General features: G+C 33.9%; 5 protein-coding genes across 5 annotated transcripts; 2 read left to right on the top strand and 3 right to left on the bottom strand.

The window, feature by feature from the left end:
- Window positions 1–2,122: 2,122 nt before the first annotated feature.
- Window positions 2,123–8,743, top strand: LOC133317087 (F-box/LRR-repeat protein 15-like). The gene is made up of 17 exons (XM_061518905.1): window positions 2,123–2,632; window positions 2,863–3,046; window positions 3,137–3,269; window positions 3,402–3,498; window positions 3,576–3,773; window positions 3,860–4,130; window positions 4,214–4,312; window positions 4,399–4,487; window positions 4,640–4,739; window positions 4,826–4,996; window positions 5,273–5,425; window positions 5,797–5,957; window positions 6,029–6,227; window positions 6,574–7,040; window positions 7,124–7,187; window positions 8,184–8,270; window positions 8,431–8,743. The coding sequence occupies exons 1-17, from the start codon at window positions 2,415–2,417 to the stop codon at window positions 8,509–8,511; spliced, it is 2,772 nt and encodes a 923-aa protein (XP_061374889.1). The 5' UTR covers window positions 2,123–2,414; the 3' UTR covers window positions 8,512–8,743.
- Window positions 8,744–10,162: 1,419 nt separating this feature from the next.
- On the bottom strand, window positions 10,163–13,280 carry LOC133317134 (uncharacterized). The gene is made up of 7 exons (XM_061518961.1): window positions 13,023–13,280; window positions 12,898–12,940; window positions 12,366–12,436; window positions 11,824–11,918; window positions 11,301–11,368; window positions 11,043–11,153; window positions 10,163–10,443 (listed from the first exon to the last, which is right to left on the bottom strand). The coding sequence occupies exons 1-7, from the start codon at window positions 13,189–13,191 to the stop codon at window positions 10,314–10,316; spliced, it is 687 nt and encodes a 228-aa protein (XP_061374945.1). The 5' UTR covers window positions 13,192–13,280; the 3' UTR covers window positions 10,163–10,313.
- A 2,511-nt stretch (window positions 13,281–15,791) lies between these two features.
- LOC133317164 (uncharacterized) lies at window positions 15,792–17,931 on the top strand. Its single transcript, XM_061518998.1, has 2 exons — window positions 15,792–15,928; window positions 17,145–17,931. The coding sequence occupies exons 1-2, from the start codon at window positions 15,841–15,843 to the stop codon at window positions 17,744–17,746; spliced, it is 690 nt and encodes a 229-aa protein (XP_061374982.1). The 5' UTR covers window positions 15,792–15,840; the 3' UTR covers window positions 17,747–17,931.
- A 320-nt stretch (window positions 17,932–18,251) lies between these two features.
- LOC133317065 (uncharacterized) lies at window positions 18,252–18,606 on the bottom strand. Its single transcript, XM_061518864.1, has one exon. It carries the CDS (start codon window positions 18,585–18,587, stop codon window positions 18,252–18,254), a length of 336 nt encoding a protein of 111 aa, XP_061374848.1. The 5' UTR covers window positions 18,588–18,606.
- Window positions 18,607–20,372: 1,766 nt separating this feature from the next.
- LOC133317059 (ylmG homolog protein 2, chloroplastic) lies at window positions 20,373–22,149 on the bottom strand. Its single transcript, XM_061518854.1, has 3 exons — window positions 21,806–22,149; window positions 21,494–21,693; window positions 20,373–20,909 (listed from the first exon to the last, which is right to left on the bottom strand). The coding sequence occupies exons 1-3, from the start codon at window positions 22,085–22,087 to the stop codon at window positions 20,642–20,644; spliced, it is 750 nt and encodes a 249-aa protein (XP_061374838.1). The 5' UTR covers window positions 22,088–22,149; the 3' UTR covers window positions 20,373–20,641.
- Between the last annotated feature and the right edge of the window lie 119 nt (window positions 22,150–22,268).

The following is a 22,268-nucleotide window of genomic DNA, read 5'->3' on the forward strand; positions in this document are numbered from 1 at the left end:
GTGAGTGACAGAAATATGACCATGCATGTTCTATTGAAGAATGAAATTCTCATAATGGTGACTGAAAAAAAATAAAATAATAGACCTTAAATTTATAATATTTTAAAGGAAAAAATATTTATCATTTTAAATGACATAAAATTATGTCATTTTAAGAGAGAGATAAACGCATAATAATTTTTTATTTAAAATTTAAATTAAAAAAATTATAATCTCTTTCTCTCCAATGATTTTCATTCCTCGTGTCTATCTCTCTTTAAATGACATAACTTGTGTCATTTAAAATGACAAACATCAAACCTTATTTTAAATGCAAAATAAAGCCTTAAAACTTATAAGTTTAGGACAAAAATATGAATTTAATATCTTAAATTATTATTTTATTAAAACATTAGTGGTTTTTTTTTTTTGCAAGTTATCAGTGCATAATTTTTTTTTTATTACTTGTATAATTGGTATATTTGTCGTGCCCGACAATAAATTTTTCTTCTTATTTCATTCATGACTTGAGTAATATAAATACGGCAACACAGTCATTATCGAAGAATGAAAATCTCATAACGGCGATTGAAAAAAAAAAAAATACATGACAAAGAGACGAAGAGCCACATGATGTATTCAAATCGGCGAGGAGGGCTTATAATAGACAGAGAGTGGTTCTTGCAAAATAGAGTAGCCTGCTATGGTTTTCCCCTAATAGTACCCTGCTAGGAAATGCTTAACTTCATTAATGTTCCTATCGCAAAAACTGATAATAATCCCCCTACACCCAAAAAGAAAGAAAGGATTATAAAAGTTTGAGATTGCTAGTTCGTTGACAGTCTAGAGCCGAACACATATGGATGCAAGAATTTTATTGAATTATTAAACTTTATATTTATTGTATATATTATATATAATTATATACGTAAATATATTTTTAATTTATTGTGCTTATACTTTATTGTGTAGTTATAAATATTTAAATTTTTATTTTTAATTAATAAAAATTATAATTTTTTATTCATGTGGGGGATTATTGTGATTAATTTTAAATTAATTATTTTGATGAATAAGAAGTTTGATTTGAAAAAATGTGTCATTTCGTTGATGAACGGATGCATCATTTCGTCGATGAAGATGTATCATTTCGTTAATGAATAGATATGTTGTTTCGTCAATGAACGGATGTGTCGTTTCGTCGATGAACGGATATATTGTTTCGTTGATGAATGAATATGTCGTTTCATGCTGCCACAATAATAGAGGTAATCCGTTCTTTGGGAGACAATTGTCTGCAAATCTTGGGCACCAAATATAGAGCAATATTATCTTAAGGATACAATATCTAATACTGGACTCGGATTTTTTCTTGTTGCGTTCATATATTTTCACATGGTACACTTTAATTTTGTGTTATTGCATATTTTAATTTCTAGTGTGCATGAAATTGTGAATATTGTCCAAGTGACTTCTCTGACATAGATTATACTCTCTCAATGATTTAACATATTTTTTCTAACAATCTCGAGACAATATTTAGTAATATAATACGCTTTAATAATTTGTATTAAAAAAAAAACCTATACTGAAATGAACTTTATATGAATTAGGATAAAAAAAATAAGGTTTTAAAATTGGGGCCAGTAACTATAATACATTTTTTTTAGTATAACACTATAATCCATTTTTATATCGAAAAGTATTTATGATTTTAAATGATATAAAATTATGTCTTCTTAAAAAAGAGATAGTCACAAAATAATTTTTTATTTTAAATTTAAATTAAAAAAAATCACACACTTTTTTTCCTATAATTTTCATTCTTTGTGTATGCTTCTCTCCTGAGATAAGATAAGATAACTTATATCCCTTTATCAAACCATTTTTTTGAATAAATCTTTAATGCTAGTGTTGCACTTAGATTCAGTGCATCTCACTAATGGTAGCATTACACATTAGAGGAGAGAGAAAACATTTTGCAGAAGACAAAGAACTTTGGCTGATGTTTAATGCTCTCATTAATAAACTCCCGTTAGTAAGATGCACTGAATCTTTAGAGGACAATGGCACCAAAATTTATTCCCTTTTTACACCCCACAAAATGAGAAAAGAAAATGCAGCAAACAGCAATTTCAAAATGAGAACACCCCTACACGGCATCGTCTCTGTCTCGCAGTCTCTTATTAGCTTTCCGCACGAAGAAGAATGGTGAGTGAGATACAGAACGAAGAACCAAAAATCCCAAGAAAGTAGCTCCCAGTATCCCACCAGATCCATTCAATCTCCTCTTTGTGTGAGAAACTCTCCATCAATTCGATCTCTGAAATCGATTTCTTACGAATTAGGGTTCACAGTGCTCCAATTTCTTACAGCAAAATGTGTGGGATCGAGACCTAGGGTTCGGAAGGTGCTCATCTGAAATCTCCAAGTGCATGAAGTTTTGGTTCTTTCTATGGTTCAAGCTGTCGTTCAAATTCATTTTCAGAAACTACATTTTGAATGAGGAGCAGTTGATATCGTTTGATGAGATGGAGAGGGCTTCGTCCAACCGGCGGCGCTCTATTGGAGGGAGTAGCTCCGCTTCTGCTGTTATTGCCGACGATAGTCGCGATTCTCACCACAAGCGTGCCAAAGTTTACAATGATTTCGAGTGAGTTTTTGTTACTCTAACTGTACTCTTCTTTGCAAATGCATGAATTATCTGGCTCTTTAAATGCAAGCTCCTCTTTTTAGTTGAATCATTGGCATTTGGCCTTATTTTGAAAAGTGATGTTCTTGGCTAGGGTTGTGTTACGAACTCACGATTGATGTTTATTTCTGAACTGGAAACTGCAAACTGTCGTGGAATATGATATACTGATGATTCATTTTGTTTTGCAGTGGCTTTCGTGGTGCAATTCCAACGTCTTCGAATGCTGGGGAATCCAGTGCATCTGCTGACTATGGGGATTATGATAATTTTCAAGCCTCATCTCTTCGAGACAGTGAAGGAGATGACAATGACATCTCAAAAGTGGATGATCCAGATGTTAAGATGGATTTTACGGATGACTTGTTGCATATGGTATGCTCCCGGAAAAAGAATAATTTTTGTGCTATTTATTTCTCTTTTAATGGTTTTGAATTCCCCCCTTACCCTACCCATGTAATTTAGGTTTTCTCATTTTTGGATCATCCAAATCTCTGCAAAGCTGCCATGGTTTGTAAGCAGTGGCGAACTGCTAGTGCTCATGAAGACTTCTGGAGGAGTTTGAATTTTGAAGATCGGAACATATCTGAAGAGCAATGTGAGCCTGAATATATTTGTTGTAGTAAATTGTTATTTGTAAAAAATTTATGTTGCAGCAAACCTTTTAACACTCAACTATGGGCATTGGAAATAATACCCTTTGCTAATATAAAGCTTTATGTATTTACAGTAGAGGACATGTGTAGACGTTATCCTAATGCCACAGCAGTGAACATATCTGGTTCTGCTATTTACCTGCTTGTCATGAAGGCTATCTCTTCATTAAGGTAGGTAGTTTCTGTGGTAATTGGGCTGTCAATTTAATTATTTGTGACTCTGGCTGATTCTTTATCTTCATTTTCAGAAATCTTGAGGTTTTAACATTGGGAGGAGGACATATAATGGATAGTTTTTTCCATGCTTTGGCCGATTGTTCAATGTTGAAAAGATTGACCATCAATGAAGCTGTACTTGGTAGTTTTGCTCAGGAGATACCTATTAATCATGATAGGTTGTGTCATCTTCAGTTGACAAAATGCCGTGTTATGCGTATAGCAGTCAGGTGAATATGTGGTGAATTGATGCTTAACTTATATTTAGCTGTCTCTTTACCAATGATCTGAAACGTGATTGTTTATTCATTTTTAGGTGCCCACAACTTGAAACTTTGTCATTGAAGCGCAGTAACATGGCACATGTTGTGCTTAATTGCCCCCTTTTGCATGAGCTTGACATAGGCTCTTGCCACAAACTTCCTGATTCTGCAATTCGCTCAGCTGCAACATCATGCCCGCAATTAGTTTCTCTGGACATGTCTAATTGTTCATGTGTTAGTGATGAAACACTACGTGAAATATCCCAGATTTGTGCTAACCTTAGTTTTCTTGATGCATCATACTGCACGAACATATCTTTGGAGGTATGTTTTAGAGTCTACAATCACCTTTTGCCTGTGTAGATTTTAATCTGCCTTTGTTTGACATGCTTGTTTTCTCTTTGAAGTCTGTTAGGCTGCCAATGTTGACAGTTCTGAAGCTTCACAGTTGTGAAGGCATCACTTCAGCTTCCATGGCTGCAATATCTCATAGTTATATGTTGGAGGTTTGTAATTAGTCTGAGATACTGATATGTCTTAATTCACGAGTATAGATTTACAAGATGAGTAAATGATGTGACTTCTATAACAGGTTCTGGAGCTTGATAATTGTAGCCTGTTGACTTCAGTGTCTTTGGATCTTCCTCGTTTGCAGAATATTAGATTAGTACATTGTCGCAAGTATGTTTCTGCCCCATTTTTTTCATCTCCAGAAAAATAATCTATTTCTCGTGTATCTTTCTCTGTATCTTGATTCTTTGATGCTTCAGTTCTTGCCCTATCTCTGTTTTTGATTATTCTCTAATTTCTTTTTAAATTATTTTCCTTGGTAGATTGGCTGATTTGAGCTTGAGGACTATAATGCTTTCTTCTATGCTAGTGTCCAATTGCCCTGCACTTCACCGTATTAACATCACTTCAAATTCACTTCAAGTATGTCATAATTATGTCTGTTATTTTTCGTTCCCATACTTGTGTATACTATAGAATTCTAAACGATGGAATTTGTGGCAATGCAGAAATTAGCAATACCAAAGCAGGACAGCTTAACCACATTAGCTCTGCAGTGCCAATCTTTACAAGAAGTGGATCTCTCTGAGTGTGAATCTTTGACTAACTCTGTATGTGATGTTTTTAGTGATGGTGGAGGGTGCCCGATGTTGAAATTATTAGTTCTTGATAATTGTGAGGTATGTGAATCAATTCCCATTTGGGGCTCACTTTCCCAAATTTGCTTGTTCATGCTCTACACTGGTGGTGTGGACTAATGGATTATGTGGATTATATCTAGTCATCTTATCCAGTAACAGTCCATAACTCCATATTTTGAAATTTAAGATGTAAATTTGGCCTAAGGTGTTATTACCCTATGATTTCGATAATTGTTGCTTTTTTTAATCTCTGATCATTTTTAAAACACTAACCTATAGTATTTTTTTTTTATTATTATTATTTTTGAAATTCAGAGTTTGACATCAGTTGGATTCATCAGTACCTCTTTACTCAGTCTTTCCCTTGGTGGTTGCCGGTCAATAACTAATCTCGAGCTTTCATGCCCTAATCTTGATAAAGTTATTTTGGATGGTTGTGATCATTTGGAAAGAGCATCATTTTGTCCTGTAAGTAGCATTGATTTATTAGCTGTTTTATATTCTGTTTTTGCTTGAGATGAAACTTTTTATTTCCTTATGCTTTTTTGATTGCAACATAAAATGATTAGTCTACAATTAAGACTACCAAATATTAGTATGAAGTTTTCTGATTGTGTATTTTTCTGTCAGCAATCTTTTAACAAAAATTTTATACTTTGCGATGCAAGACATATGGTTTTTTCCCCCTTCTTTAATGGCAGTGGTATGGGTGCTGTTGGGTTGTGACTTAGGCCTAGGTTTATGAAATATACTCAAGGCCAAGGGGTTGAAATTTAATTATTCTTCTGATTTACGGCAGCTAGAGGCTAAGTGCTTTCTTTTCTTCACTTGTTTCTCAGGTTGGTCTTCCCTCTCTCAATTTAGGAATATGTCCAAAATTGAACGTACTCAGCATTGAAGCACCGTTTTTGGTTTCACTTGAGTTGAAAGGATGTGGTGTTCTATCTGAAGCTTTCATTAATTGTCCACTCTTAACATCCCTGGATGCTTCCTTTTGCAGGTTATGTTGTGTGTTATTTTCTTCGGTATCCTCCTTGAATGCTGACTGATGTTTATTGTTTGGAATTACAGCGAACTAACAGATGACTGCTTGTCTGCAACAACTGCCTCATGCCCACTTATTGAATCATTAATATTGATGTCCTGCTCATCAATTGGTTTGGATGGTCTTCGATCTCTGCGTTGGCTTCCAAATTTGACTGTTCTTGACTTATCATACACTTTCTTGGTGAGCTTGCAGCCTGTTTTTGAATCTTGTTCGCAACTAAAGGTAAGAGTTACCAAAGAATGGTCTGTTATCTTTCGTTATTTTAGAATATTAGGAATCTTCTTACTGTTTTAGGAATTGTATATTGTTAGTCCTTAGTGGTGCTAATGAGCTAGGATTTTAGCAGTTGTACTGCACTAGTACTTGAATTAGAATATTAGGATAAATAGGACTATTTTGTTAATGTTCAGTGTTTTATACTAATCTCTTGACATCATATCATCATAATTTTAATTTTTCAGACTCTCTTCTCATCTCTCTTTCCATCTTTTTCCTTATAACTTTTAACATTTTATATAATTATTGTCTTCATCTTTTCTGATAGTGCTACTTTTTTTGTTTCATGAAGGTGTTAAAGTTGCAGGCATGCAAATATCTCACCGACACATCGCTTGAACCTCTTTACAAAGAAGGTGCTTTACCTGCACTGCAGGAGTTGGACTTGTCTTACGGAACTCTCTGTCAGTCAGCCATAGAGGAGCTTCTTGCTTGCTGCACAAACCTCATTCGTGTGAGCTTGAATGGCTGTGTGAATATGCATGATTTGAATTGGGGACGCAGTCATGGGCAGATTGATGAGTTACATGCTGCAAGCACCCCATATGGTGCAAGTCCTCACAAGAATGTCCCTGAATCATGTGAGCAATCCACCCGCTCACTGGAGAACCTCAACTGTGTGGGATGTCCAAATGTTAGGAAGGTTGTCATTCCTTCAATGGGACACTGTTTCCATTTATTATTTTTAAACCTTTCTCTCTCAACAAATTTGAGGGAGGTTGATGTTACTTGTCCCAACCTATGCTTTCTTAATTTAAGGTATGGTTGGCTCTCTAATAAGTGTGGGTTAGTTTCAATCCTTATTATATCAGATGCGATAATGTTTTAACTTCTTCGTTCAGCAATTGTTCCTCTTTGGAAATTTTGAAGCTAGAGTGTCCAAGATTGACCAGTCTATTCCTTCAGGTATTAGTCTTACCTGCCAATTTTAATCTATTGATGCACTCATAATGTTGTGAACATTGATGCTTCATGATTGTCAGATCTTGGAATTTTAGATATGCTTTACAATATATCATGTCATATGTTGGTTATGAAGTATCATCTTACCTGTGAAATTTATTGAAATGTTGGGTTTAAAGCATTTCCCTGCTTTGTAGTATTGAATTAATTCAAGTTTGCTTCATTGTCTTGGCTTGGGTTGCGGGGCTCCTCCCAAGCCTCATATAATTGAGTGATTTGTTATCTAAAGGCTTCTTCTAAACTCTAAAGGTTTGCATTAAGGGGGCGTTTGGAAGAAGAGAAATTCTTTTTTATCTGGGAAATAATTATTACCGAAATATAGCTGAAAATATATTTTACTGAATTATTACTAAAAAACTGTTTGGTAAACGTATATTTTTCCGGAAAAATAAAGGTTATTTTACTGAGTTTGTGTTTGGTTGATTATGGAATATTAGTGGAAATGTGAGGTTATTTTACCAAAATAATCTCACATTTACCTTTTGAAATATTGGTTGGTTACCAAATTTTGTCTTGAATTTCGTGCTTAACTTTTGGTTTCTCGGACAGTGAAAAAATCCACCTATTTTTTGGCTTTCATATTTGTCATACCGTACAATATTTATCACACACAAACATTTTCCTGTAAACACATTTCGCCTGGCAAATTTTCAGATGTCAGCTACCAAACATTGATAATATTTTTCTCCTACCTGACTTTCCCGGACATTCACAAATAAGTCGCATACCAAACGCTTTCTAAGTCTTTTATGGAAAAATGTTTAGATTTGGGATTGGCTTTTTGTTCTCCACCAGAAATGCAGCCTGTATGAAATGTATTGGCCCGAGATATTGTCAATCAAATTTAGAATCAAGTTCCTGCGATTCACCCTTGATCAATTTGTGTTGAACCTATTTGTTTTATTAATTTTTTGGGGTTTGGTATTTTTGGCTTTTTAGTCTTGCAATATTGATGAGGAAGCCGTTGAAGCTGCTATATCAAAATGTACTATGCTGGAAACTCTTGATGTTCGCTTTTGTCCAAAGGTGAGAGCAAACACTTTTTTATTATATTCCCCCATGACTTTGTATGTTGTCTGATGCTTTTAGTAGCTAATTAACCTTTTCATACATGATGATGGAATGTATGACATTTGTTTTTGGTCGATGTTCTTGAACTAATTGTATACTCTATGGGGCTTCATAGCTAAGCTCAATGAGCATGGGGAGATTACGTGCAATATGTTCAAGTTTGAAGCGTATATACAGCAGCTTGTCAACTTCATGAACTCGATCAAAGATATCAAATTTTTCTCCAGTGCTTATTCACTCGGATGAGGCACGCCTGGTAATAAATCTGGTTATTTACTCATGTGTTGTAAATGGCTAAATTTTTTACTGTTTGTTTGTTTGACTTATGGAAATCAGGTCAATCTCTTATGGTAATGTTGCAATATCTTTGTTCTACTTGCAATTTCTATAAATCAGACACTTAAATTTTGATTTATTTTTATTTTTATTCCAAAGCAGTCTAATCAGTACTTGTTTGTTGTGAGGAATACGCGTTCGATCCTTCTTGCAGTAGGACGTTGCAATATTTAGTATATCATGATGCCGTAAATTGTGCTTTATGGCCATTGATAAAATATAATAGCAAAGCATGTTCTCTAAATTTATATAGCTTATTTGTACATCAATGTGTAGTTACCATCACCAGAACATATGATTAACAGTTTAACACCAAGATATCATTGATGACGTATTGACATATGATTCGTCCAATCGTCTGAAAACATTACACAACGATTCCTCTCAAAGAGGCTCGCGGACAGGGAATAATTTGGGTATCCGTGCTTGTCTTTCTAAATGTAAGTTGACAAACGTTTGGACAATGTCAAGATCTGAAAGCTAGGTTTCTCATCATATATTTTTTTGGAGCGGATATCGTATAGTCCTTATATGTCACAAATTCGTATGAATGATTATGAATTAAACCATTGTTCCCGTGAGTTTATTTGGAAGCTTTTGATTAGCATGTGTTGTTCAGTTTAACCTAATCGTCCATCCGGACAATGGAAAATAATGACCTTAGGGCATGTTTAGAGCATAGTATAGAATAAGGTCTAATAGCATAAGACCTGATAGCATAAGACTTGATTAAATTTTAATATTATTCAGCGTTTGGTATGATATTGTATAAGATAATATTCTTCAATATTTTAAAAATTAATATATTAAAAAAAAATATTTTAATATATAAATATTGAAATGATATATTAGTTCTTGGGAATTGTACTTGTAAGCAATATTAATACATCAATCCTTTATCAGGCCTAATCTATCACTCTTAGGCCGGATTAAGTTATACATCATTTTAATGTATAAAAGGGTTCTGCTGTATAAGTTTATACTATACGATGGTCACACCAAACAACTGAAAATGTCATAACGTATAGTATAAGCTTATACTATCAGGTTTTATATATCACACCAGGCTTTATATATCACACCAAACAAGCCTTTAGATCAATTTAGCAATCTAAAGTGGAGGCAGCAATCTAAAGTGGAGGCAGCGTTCTCACAGATTTAATCCGCAACAGTACTGCTTCTATGGAAGGTGAAAAATGGGGGAGGACAGAAAATAGGATTTAGGGTAATGTGAAGGTGTCGGAGAATACATTTTCTTTGGTTTTTATTCGCTCCAAAATTGATGGAATGGCGAGGGTTGGGACTTGTGTATGCGTTTGCGCCATTTTCCTCATTTACGAGTTAACCACATTCTACCTTGATAATATACCTTCTCACATATCTCTATAATCCATAATTTCCAAATTAAGGCTTGATTTTAGCATAGGACTCTATATACACATACAAGGATGTTGTACGTTGATGACTGATTTTACTTGATCTTAAATCACACCGAAGATAAAGTGACTCGATGAAGTTTGAAAATTAATCGATAAGTGAAAACCTTTTTTAATACACATTGTTAACTGTTTTTTAAGGTTCAACATTTCGTAACATAGGTCCCATAATCTCAACTCAACTATGCTGGCTAATACTCAAAAGGCGAAAAAGTATGTTGACTATTCATAGTATTGATTCTAATTGCTGTAATTCAGGGTCCAAACTCTCTGTTTCCACGTCTTCCGGGTCCCTGTATGAATCAGCTATAACCTTCCCCTTCCTTAGCACATCCGAAGGTACAGTTTGTAAGAGGCTGAAACAGAGCGCTTATTTAGAATAGCATCTTTCGTGTAAGTTGGATTGACACTCAAGGAGTGTTTGGTACAGGAGAATTTTTTTTTTTACACCAGAAACATAGAGAAAAAGTGAATTTTTCAGAAATATTATCAAAAAATTATTTGATTGGCTAAAATATTACCGAAATTTTTGTCAGAATTTTCACATTTAGTTTTTCATTTTTCCATAAAAGTGAAAATACACACTCTTAGGTGGTATTTTTGTTTACATTTTACACACAAGATTTCAAAAAAATCACATTACCAAGATTTTGTTGTGTAAAATGTAAACCAAAATACCACCCAGAGAGTGGTAATTGATATTATCACTTTCCTGGAAAAATGAAAAATTAGATGTGAAAATTCTGACAAAAATTCCGGTAATATTTTGGTTTACCAAACAATTTTTTGGTAATATTTTCGGAAAACTCACTTTTTCACCATATTTCTGGAATTATGATTCCCTCGTGATTCTTTTTTTTTTCTTCTTCTACCAAACACCCCGTCAACAGAAAAATATGTGCGAGATGCACGAGGGATATGATGTGCAAGAAAAAAAAAAACAACAACAAATCACCTGTCCAGAGCGTTAAGGGCAGAACTGATTTTTGCCTTCATTGATTTGACTGAGGCTTCAGGATCCTTTCTTGATGCATGCAGAAGCAAGGAATCAAGTTCCTCCAGTGACCTTCAGAAATAGAATTCTTCACTTAGGGTTTGAGTTTTTCATCTTATAAAATTTATTTCTATACAGCCTATGGCTCAATGGCCAGTTGTGATACTTATTTCATGCACCTTTTTTTTTTTTTAGGGAAATGGGAATTGATTATAATACCTCAGACAATCATCAACATTGTTGAATGCAGTTTTACCATTGCCACTGTCGGATGCATACTGCGCCACCTATAAAAAGATTCTGAACCTCTAATTAACTTTCATACACATAAATATACCGTAAAGTGAATCTTGACAGACATTGAGAAGGAGAAATAGATTTGAGCTTGGAACAAGAATCAATGAGCCTTTTGAACTTTGCTTGACGATTAAGTAAGAATGGCTATATCAAGCAGTTTACAATGCTCTCTCTTGTATATTTCTTCACTCCTGAATGGAGACAGTAACAACCAAAATGTGTAGTTTCCATGAGCAAATAGAAGCTTGGCATCAAATTTCGAAATTTTGATTAAGAAGATAATACTTGCTGTAAATACGTGAATACTTTATATTCAATTACAAAAATGAAGCCTCAGAAAGCTTTCAACTGACTCAAAACATTCTCACATCCAAAAGTAGAAGGGAATAAGAACCAGAAATGGGAGAGTGCAGTAAAACTCAGAAGTTGAAGGAGGTCTACTTACTGCTCGAATATTTACACGAAGTGAAGCTGCAGGCCCAGAACGAAGTAGAGATCGGCAGAAGGAAAATTGGGGTTCATCACCCTCTAATGTTTTTTCTATAGTAGTGGAAAAAAGAAAAGCATAAGTATATTTTATATCACCTTCAATTTATATTGTTGCAAACCATGTCACACGAACACCTACAGCAGCAATACTAATAGCCAACAGAGAAAATGGAAAGGAATAACAAGAAGATCAAGCTATGTGAATCAAAATAATACATGCATACAGGCATAACAATGATGTCCAGATTTCCAATCAGAAATACAAGAAATACATTCCCATAACTCTGCATTTATGTAGTGTTTTATTTGTTTTTTAATAGTTATCTTATCTTAGCAAAATGTTCCAATCCAAATGAGAGAAATGAATGAACAGTGAAAGTCGGAAGCCTAGCAAATAATACAATACATGACTTCAAAATGTTGGAATCACAGAGATTTTCTAATAATTGAATATTTATCATGACAAAGGTAGTGGTTAAGGAAAAAGAAAGGCATTACCCAAGTCCTTGATCTGAAACTCTGTAAGTATGACAGCTGGTACATAAGCCTCCAGAGGATCAAGCTTTTTTCTAGAACATTTAAGAACGAAAATCAGATTTAAAATCAATACTCATCAGATGGAGAAAAAAACATTGTTTTAAGTCCAACGTCAACAATACAATACCTACCATAAATCATTCGGGTTCGGTGTTTGTTATTGTAAATGACATAAGTTATGTCATTTGAAGAGAGAAATAGACACAAGAAATGAAAATTATAGGAGAGAAAGTGAGTAATTTTTTTTTAATTAAAATTTTAAATAAAAAATATTTTTTTGTGTTTATCTATCTCTTGAAATGACATAACTTTATATTATTTAAATTGAGAAATACTTTTTCCAAATCTCTCTCATAAAAAGAAAATCCAAAATTATGATAAAACCTCGTGAAAACCAACTTGTAACTGCTAACCAAACTAATTATAGGAACCAACTACCTGTTACATTAATTAATACGAGTATTGTTACAAATCCATGACATAGTGATGATACCTCTTAACATACTTATCAAAAACACTTCCTTCAGCAACAGCACCTGCAACGTGGAAGACACTGTGATCATAAAACCAATCCAATATGCAGAAAAAAAATATGAGTGTGAAGTTGTGAGGCCATACGGTTAGGAATGAGAAGCAAGTGTGAGAGAACTAGAGAGATTGACACCACGCGCCGGCCTTCCTGCCATGCTGGGGGTGACACTGCGCACCTCACGCGCTTCGGCTTCGAGGTGGGACAATGCAAGGGCTTCTTGTTGCTAACATGCGCAGGGGTGCCAAGTGACGCCATTCCCTCACAACATAATCAGATAGATACTTTTTTTCTTTCTATGCTGGTTGTCTGTCTGTCTCTCTTGTTGATGCAGATAAGGTAACCAATTTGTTGGTTCTTTCTTATCCTCTTCTTTTTCCCCCAACATTATTGCAAATATGCCCTTATTGATTGCCATAATTATTCTCCAGTCCTATTTTTTATTTTTTAAACATTAATTTATTTCCTTGTAATAAACCCTTTTTTTTTTGTACATTAAACCTTTTCTTTTCTACTTTAAGTTGTATTTCATAAAATTGATTTTTTTTTTGGGTGAAATAAAGGGATCACGCCGAAAAACAAAAATTAAATCAGAAAACAATATTACGATGGCTATCAATAGAAGCCATATCAGCTAAAAGTAAAATACTAACATCGGGGGAGGGTCTCGATGATGACAGTATAGCTCCTCTTGTGGATGATCCAGTGAGAAATTTGTTATCCAGTCTGCACTTTGATTTTCTTCTCGATAAATATGGCTGATGCGAACCTCCAATCTTTGGCTAATCAAGCTTGTATCCGAGTCACCAAATGGGATTCACGAGCAACATCACCATTTTTTATGAGCATAGCTACTGTGTTACTTGGAATTTCTATCACTACTATTGTTCTTGAGTTTAATATGATGAGTTAAAAAAATTTTACTTTAAAATCATATATAAATCGTTGTTTTTTATATAAAAAAATTACAAAGTATAATTATTAATACTATTTTAAAACAGAATTATGTTATCAAGTATAACTAATTAAAATAAGGATAAAGTTACTATCGTGTAACATAACCTAACCAATTTTTCCTACTCAAACAAATATGCATGTGGGTCCCATACATATAATAAATACAAAAAATAAAAAATGCTAGTGCGGAAACCAATGTGAGAGTGGGTAAAAAAATTTATATCATGTTACATAATATTAGTTTTTCCCTTAAAATAATTGGAAAGAAAATTTTTTGTTTCTAAAACATCACCAAATATACCCGACTAAAAATGAATGTGCATTCAATATATATTTGTATATTACCATCGTCTTAGCATGAACAAATTGAAAAAAGTTTCTTCTAATAATATTTTGATGTTGGAGTTAAATTTAATTTATGGACAAATGTATTAAATAAATGTGTATTATAAATTATTAAATAAGGCTAATATAATTAAAGTAATAAAGTCAATTGTTAATGCATTTTAACAATTGATCAAGGAGCAGTTAAAAGTCCCACCAAATATATTTTTGAGGTGCAACGACAAGTATTAGCTGTGGCTAAGCCCTGATTTGGGAATAGTCATATAGCATACTCAAATAGTTAAAATTTGTGAAGATATGGAGAGTCAATTCATTTCAAAGAAATAATTATAGTCGATATAAAAAAAATTAAAAAATTTATTTAAGGAGAGAGCTTACATTTTGCAAAACCATTAAGGGAGTGTTTGGTAGAAGAGGAATTTTTTTTTATCAGAAAAATATAATTACTGGAAAAAATGTGGGAAAGTAAATTTGCTGATAAAGTTGAAAAAAAGTTATTTGGTAGGACGAAATATTATTAAAAAAATTGACTAAGTTTTTTGAAATCTATGTTTGGTTGAGGATAAAATATTGATAGAAAAATAGTATAAAATTATAAAAGTAACCCTTTTGCCCGGTTATCATATAATACCACATTCAAAGTGGCATTATTGGTATGTGTTTCTCATTAGTTTTTGTAAATAATTGTGAAAGCATGGCCAAATCAGTTTGTTGGGAAAAAATTTTAAAATTTGAATCAAACGTTATCTTCATAAAATGTCAATGTCTAATGTCTGGGCATCTTATAAGAAAACCCGAACCAAACACCCCTTAATAAGTTCTTCCAATTTCATGGATTCAGCTTTCATTTGGTTTATATTTCTGAATGATCTAATATGATACATCTCCATATTAAGTGACAGTTTTTATCATAAATGGTGTTAAGTGATGATTTTTGCCATAGATTTTAGTGCCTGCTTTAAAATTACAACATTTAACATATTTTAACACTCCAGTTAGTGTTGTTGTGAAGTAAGTAGAAGTCACAGCTTAAAACCTTAATTTCCGAATAGAATTACCTCAAGATAGTTGTAGTTTAGCTAAATTTATATTATCAACCTGGTTGTAAAAATAAAGGAAGATTAGAATTCCCTGTACCATGCATATTAACACCCTGCTGCACAACGGTGGTATATTCCCGAGTCTTTTTCATTATTTGACAATACCATGATTGCCCTCCCCCAGTTTTGAATAACTAAATATAACCTCACCGACAGAAAAATGAACTATTCCTATAAAAATTCCATAATAATTTTAAAGGATAATTTATATTTACAAATTATATTATATATTAAGTGTAGTATTGTATTATCCGTAGAATATAATATAGTTTATAATTTTTTTTTTTTATAAATAATTTTAAAGAGAGAAGATACTTGATCAGACCCAAAAAAAGAAAAACAAAAGAAAAAAACAAGTTGGAGCGGGCCACCCGGTTGGTGGAACCACTTCCATATAGTTTTGAACCAGAAGTCACCAGATTGAGGCAGACATAACACTGACTCGTTCCTGTTTCCCACAGATCTACCTTTGTCTTGAACTTCTCTGTGTTCTGAAACAACAGCAATGGCGAAAACTATGAGTGTGTGGTATCTTTTGGTCACCATAACTTTCCTTCATGCTGCTTCTAGAGGTGCTACTGCTGATACTCAAAGTAAGTCTAAAGCAAGTCCTTTTTTTTTTTTTTTTTTTTCTTTTTTATCTAGTGGTTTGGGTTTCAGATTAGGAACCTGGGTATGTTTGATCTGAGTTACAATCACTTAAATATTTAAATTTTTTTAATGTTAGTCTTTCTGGTCGTCACAATGTAGCTCCTCATTCTTGATTGCATCTTTGCCATTTTTAATGAAACGAGTGTCTACAATGCCAGAGTTTGACACTGCTGCAGCTGTTAACTGTTCTATGACTATATCTTTATTGCTTAAAACTCTTGTGTACGTTTGGTCTGTTAGGGGAAGTTGTTTCATTTTCTAACGTTCTTTGCTGACATAGAAATTGATGCTAGAGAAAACTGTCCATATTGGATCTTGGACTTTCAGTATAATGCTTTTGAAGAGTGATGCCTGTGGAAGTGTCATTAGGATTTTGTTTATGGAATCCTTAAATGCTTACCTCTTTTATATTAACGCAGACAGCAGTGAGATTTAGGAAGTTGTGGGCAAAAGAATCTCTAGCATTGATAATGGCCTCTATAAATCAATATTTATCAGAGATGAATTGGTTGCTTTAGCCATAGTTTGGTCTGTATACAAGAAAATATCAAAAAGAGTTGGGAAAGATGAAGTGGTGGAAGAAAGAAAAAGAAAACCTTAGCTACTGCTGTAAGAAATTATTTCCTGACTGATATTGGTCCCAGCAGGGTAGCAATTACTAGAAGCCTTTATTATATTTACTTGGATATAACATGTTGATAGATTCTTCTGTAGACAATCTACGGAGCAGTTTATATTTTGTTAATCGAGTTCTTTTCTTATTTGGATTTGTCATATAGTATGCGTTTGAGATTGTACACTTTATATTTCACTACTTGTTTTTGTTCGTGACTGTGTCAAACACAGTTGCTAAAACTTAGTGTTTGTCCCTTCATGCTTTGCCTTGCTTTTTATCCTTAGCTTCAGGTTATATATTTTGACATTTTCATTGATTTTATATATATGACTACTTCCCTAACAATATAAAACCTCCTTATGGCTTAATGAAAGTTCCCAAGTACCAACACAACTATGGTTCTGAATCCTTACTTCATAGTTGTATTTATTTCCCTATGATATGATTCCATTTCTTTAAATCTGTATTGCATTGCTAGTATTTTCCCTCACTTTCTAATTCTCTAAATTCCCATTTGTGACATGATGAACAAAACTTTGCAGAAGTTACTAATAACCCTGCGGACAAGTTGGTAGCTGTGATTAATGAAAACAGAACTGCTGACAAGTTATCAACTTTATTTGATAACCCGGGACTTGCCTGTATTGCTCTACAATACATTAAGGCATACCAGGGAGATTGTAATGCCGTTGGAGGACCTGATGCCAAGAAGCCTCCTGAATCTCAATTTGCTGAAGTTTTTGCACCAACCTGTGGTGTTAAGACATCAACTCTTGCTCTTACAACTGGTCGTTTTCTGGGGTGCCAGTCTAAGTATGTCCATGCACCTGAGGCATTTTCCGAAATCCTGATAAGAAACCAGAAGAGTTTAGACATACTGCACAGTAAGAATCATACTCAGGTGGGTGCTGCTGTCACAGGTACTGATGGGGGGTCTCCTTATTTCTGGTGTGTGTTGTTTAGCAATGGCAAACCTAATAGCACCTTTGCTTTTGAGGATGGTGTGGCTAAAATATCAAGACCTGGTTGCTTTAGCGGAGCTAATGATGAGTGTAGTGGTGCTCATGATTGGTCACCACTCACTGGGATATGGCTACTTGCAACTTCAGTTCTGATTGCAATGGGGTTTGCTTTTCCATTATGATCATAAATTGAGTTTTAAATTGTATGGATTCCCACTTGATTTAGGGGCCTTCAATCGTCTTTGTTGTATATGACTGGCTTGGCCTCAGCTATTCTTTTTTCCCCTTCATTTTGATTATGTTATTTATCAACAGATTCAGGCCAATTGTTTTCTAAATTCATTGTTGGAAATATTTTTCTTATGTTGTAGGAAAGTGATTATCTCATGTTATAGAAATAAAATTACAAGTGAGACTCATAGTAAGAGGAGAGGGAAAAAAAGAGTGGTGGGACCCACTCTTTTTGTATGTGTAAGAAAATTGTTTATCTCATGTAAAATGAGATAAATATAACCCAAGATTATATGATGCTTTTGTTTACCCCATCGGATACTTCCTAATTATATCTCAATTGAAAAATACTAAATAGTTATAATCTTTTCATTCAACAAATTAACTCATAAGATGACTATTGTGTTCTTACATACTTATCAGTATCTTAAAATATAGCTTAAGCACCAGAGGTCATTACAGAGACGATTTACACTTCAAAACAAGGAAAAGAACAGTAAGAATCACAACAATACCGCCTGAAGAACCAATAACTCTATGAATCCAGTAACGGTCAAACCTGGTGAAGCTCTGGTCCAAGAAAGTTGATAAAACTATGCAAGAAATCAATAGAAAGAGTAGTAAAGGCAACGAAACAGCAACGTTTATGAAGTTCTCATCATCTTCCAAGTCACACTCTGATTTGCGGTCTATATAGAGAGGAGAAGCCACAGCCAGAGCCACCAACCCTATGACAGCTACTCTCTCATATGATGAAAATCTGCTTCTCCTTCTGCTACCTCCAACTTCCATTCACAATATTACGAGGTTCTCTCATATAGTTATCATGAATACTATCATATGCTATTTTAATGTTGATTGTATTGGGTACTGATAGGAAATACCAGAACAATCTATTTTTTTTATATAAAAAGATGATGAAGATAAGATGCAGGAGAGGACTAGAGATCGTACATTACTGACAAAGCTTTGTTACATTGTATGGATATGAATAAGATTCTCCATTAACAAAGCACAATATTCCTTAGCTGCTCAAATTTCATATAGAATCTGATGCCGTTTCTGCTGTGGATGTCTACGCAAGATTAATTTATAAAGAAATACAGAATCCTCTCGAATGTCTATAATAAAACATCACATATTCGAACCTATTCATTTTGGGATGAAATAATTCTAAGAGCAAACACATATTTAGCTTGAAATAAAGAAAAAAGGGTTGAATAGTACGTGAATCTGACGAGAAAAATATTGACGTGATTCTACATAAATTTACATATGAATTTAATATAAATTCTAAGATACTTTTGAAAGTGATATCTTGGAGGTAAGGATAGAGCTATAAAATTTTGTAAGAAATGACGAAATTGCAAATATATTCTTTCTTGTAATTGTAAGTTACAATTATTCATGTAATCAAAATAGCTGAAAGTGCTCGCAATTAAAAACTGGAATGACCTTAGAGGAAGAGCATTACTTTTATGACAAACAGAAACAGAAACGAAGTTCATAATTTAGTTGTCTGTAAACAGATAAATGGTGATTTTTTTTCTCTCTCGCCGTCTTAAACAGTTCATAATTTATTATATCTATAAACAGTTATGATCATCTCAAATAACTTAGCCATATTAAATAAAGGGAGAAAGGTTTGTTACATGAGAAATTTTTTCTCCTCTCACTCTTATTTCGATATTTTTTGTCAGCTATTTTTTCTATTTTTTACTTTTATTTTCAAAGTGGACCTCACTTTTTTCCTTCTCAATAGGAAAGTTTCAACTTTTCATACAACATTAGAAGTTGGTAGCCCTTAAATAAAACATGAGAAAGTTTATTCTCATACTTAACTTGGGTGGTGTCAAACAGCCGCTTTATGTGATCACAAAGTCCTTCTCAAATAAATTTATCCAAGTATCACACCCAAATATAAAAAGATACTTAAGGACACAGTACATTTCCAGTGCTCCATTTCTTGTGTGATTAAAGTTGCTAAATGGATTTAGAGGCTAACTAATCCAAGAGTTTAGCAATTTACATGAGGCCTTTATAGGCTTGCAAAAGGAAAAAAGAAAAACCTAATAAAATAGAGATCGAACCCATAACATTAAGCATGTTTCAGCAAGGACCCTGATTAATGTGGGTTAAATATTTTCTTTTTCTTTTTCTTTTTCTTTTGTAAAGTGTATATTTTCTTTTTAAGTCCAATACTCCTATGCCATACATTTGCTAAATACTGTAAAAAGTTCTATGACGACACTGCATGATAAAAGTAGAGACAATATGTATTTAATTGGGACCATGCCCTTCAAAGTTCAAAGTTTATACAAACACTCTAGGAGCAGCACAGTTATAATTAAACATTTTCCTTTCATTCTTGTCATTGTTTTTTAATTAAAAGCATGCAAAAGTTGTCATATGCAGTCAAGACTCTTTAAACGTTTGGATATATACTCACGAACAAAATTTACATGAACAATGCAGTATGATTTACTAATTTAATTAATTGATGGTCTATATACCAGTGCGGTTCGGCCACTGCCAGCCATGGAGCGATGGCCAGAAGTAAATAACTCTTGGAAAATGCTATGCTACGCTCGAGCTGATTATTGCTCCAGCTTATGTACCTTTTTGATTAAAAGAAAATGATGGGATTTCTGTATTGTAATGGAAAAAATAAAAAAATAAAATAAACTGTGACTGTTTTCACAGCATACCCCATAGCTGTTCAAATATCAGCAATCACAAACTCGAAAATTGTGTTGCCTAGAGAACTATCATAACTGGGAAGGAACAACAGAAACCTATCTAAATTAATAAACAGAGCCAAAGGCACAAATGAACATAATTATATTCTAAATGGCAGAACCGGAGTTCTTTGACCTTTTCCCTTGAAGCCGCGTCATCCATTTCTTCTGTGAAGTAGTAACATGAGTAGATTGTAATGGTGCTGCAAGACCTTGTTCGGATTGTTCTGTGACTGGAAGCTCCGCAGGGAGTGCAGCAGCAGTGCTAGTGAATGCATTTAGGACCAGAAATGCTAAGATGGGAGATAGATCCAATGTTCCACCCAGAGGAGGAATAAGCCCACGGAATATGTTCAGATATGGGTCACAAATTGTGCTGAATGAAACAATAATCATTTTGTTAAACACTTGATCATTCTTGAACCAATTAAAACTGTGTTTTCTACATTACATATGTAGCTACATGCTTTGGTTCTATAATGTGTAAAATGTCTAACAACCCCGGCCTCTCCCCTTTCCCATAAGTTTATGAAATGGAAAGTTTATAGTCAATAGAATCAAACATTTAGGTTTATCAATCAATACATATGTCTATTTCGTAATTGGCACTTGCGCACTAAAAACCAATTCAACCCAAAAAATTAAGCTGGTATGTGATGGCCCTTTAATGAATTTATATATTATATCTCTCTGACGCATCTACTCAAATAAGAGCTTTTTGAACTTGAAGCTTAGATATTCCTCGAGCCTATATTTTTGTTCTATTGTGGTGACTTAATTCTAGTGGAGGTGGTATGGTGCTATGATACCATGATATGCGGTCATCCCGCAAGTAAAGGCAATGGTTTTTACATTATATTCTCTAACATGTGCTAACAGAAAAGGTAATCCTTGAATCACATCAAAACCTATATGTAAAAAAATTATGTAATTTTGCAACATAAAAATGAAAAGGGTCACCTGAGGGGACTAACGATGGCAGGAGGAGAATTGGGAAACCAGGTCAAGACAAGCCTGACAATGAGCAAGGTGTTGTAAATGCTCAAGAAACTCGAGACTCCATTAGCCACCACTAGCCCTGCCACCGAATCCCCTGGTAAAACTGCTGCAAAATTGTGATTACACAACGACCTCATGTTCCTGTAGTTACTGCACCGAATCTGAAGTGCAAGAGATCAATACCACTACATAATAATTAATAACCCTTCTCATTCATTTTTCACAAAAATTAAAATTTAGAAGACGAAAAAAAAAGTGAAAATTTTGAATAACCTGAACGCATAAGCTGTGAAATTCAGAGGACAAAGAGAGTACTTTGTTGAGGATGGGGTTTTGAGAGGCGAGGGAGTGTAAAAAACTGAAGAAATGATCAGCAGCATTGGTGATGGATCTGCGTAGTTCAGGTGGAGAAACGAAAGTGGTGAAGTTGGAGTTGGGGACTCTGAATCTAAGGAAGGGAAGTGCAAATGGTGTTTGAGCATTTCCCCAACAATAGGGCACCTTCTTAGTCTCTATCTCCTCAGTGGATGAGTCATTTCCATCATTCACAGCCATTTGAGTTGAGGAAACGAAACTCACCAATGCATCTATCTATCTTTATCTATCTCTCTATATATTCTATGGAGCCCAAAGAGGATAACGCTAACGCATGGGTCATGGGAAAACATAATCCAAACAAATATCTTCCTTCTTGCACAACCACAACGTTTGCAAATAATTACTGTTTTAGAATAAT

This window comes from Gastrolobium bilobum, unplaced genomic scaffold (assembly GCF_033153095.1).
Source record: "Gastrolobium bilobum isolate Gb01-03AN ecotype WA unplaced genomic scaffold, APGP_CSIRO_Gbil_v1 utg5255, whole genome shotgun sequence".
NCBI lineage: Eukaryota > Viridiplantae > Streptophyta > Magnoliopsida > Fabales > Fabaceae > Gastrolobium > Gastrolobium bilobum.

What these genes read in the sequence shown, in the direction of transcription:
- LOC133317134 (XM_061518961.1), bottom strand. Translation starts at nt 13,191, where the DNA reads ATGGCGTCACTTGGCACCCCTGCGCATGTTAGCAACAAGAAGCCCTTG. An exon ending in CTTGCTTCTCATTCCTAACC is followed by an intron (nt 12,941 to 13,022) that starts GTATGGCCTCAC and finishes TCCACGTTGCAG; the next exon opens with GTGCTGTTGCTGAAGGAAGT. An exon ending in AATGTTGATGATTGTCTGAG is followed by an intron (nt 11,154 to 11,300) that starts GTATTATAATCA and finishes CTATTTCTGAAG; the next exon opens with GTCACTGGAGGAACTTGATT.
- LOC133317059 (XM_061518854.1), bottom strand. Translation starts at nt 22,087, where the DNA reads ATGGCTGTGAATGATGGAAATGACTCATCCACTGAGGAGATAGAGACT. An exon ending in TTCACAGCTTATGCGTTCAG is followed by an intron (nt 21,694 to 21,805) that starts GTTATTCAAAAT and finishes CTTGCACTTCAG; the next exon opens with ATTCGGTGCAGTAACTACAG. An exon ending in GCCATCGTTAGTCCCCTCAG is followed by an intron (nt 20,910 to 21,493) that starts GTGACCCTTTTC and finishes TGTTTCATTCAG; the next exon opens with CACAATTTGTGACCCATATC.
- LOC133317065 (XM_061518864.1), bottom strand. Translation starts at nt 18,587, where the DNA reads ATGGAAGTTGGAGGTAGCAGAAGGAGAAGCAGATTTTCATCATATGAG.
- LOC133317087 (XM_061518905.1), top strand. Translation starts at nt 2,415, where the DNA reads ATGAAGTTTTGGTTCTTTCTATGGTTCAAGCTGTCGTTCAAATTCATT. An exon ending in GTTATGCGTATAGCAGTCAG is followed by an intron (nt 3,774 to 3,859) that starts GTGAATATGTGG and finishes ATTCATTTTTAG; the next exon opens with GTGCCCACAACTTGAAACTT. An exon ending in AGATTAGTACATTGTCGCAA is followed by an intron (nt 4,488 to 4,639) that starts GTATGTTTCTGC and finishes TTTCCTTGGTAG; the next exon opens with ATTGGCTGATTTGAGCTTGA.
- LOC133317164 (XM_061518998.1), top strand. Translation starts at nt 15,841, where the DNA reads ATGGCGAAAACTATGAGTGTGTGGTATCTTTTGGTCACCATAACTTTC. An exon ending in TGCTACTGCTGATACTCAAA is followed by an intron (nt 15,929 to 17,144) that starts GTAAGTCTAAAG and finishes AAAACTTTGCAG; the next exon opens with AAGTTACTAATAACCCTGCG.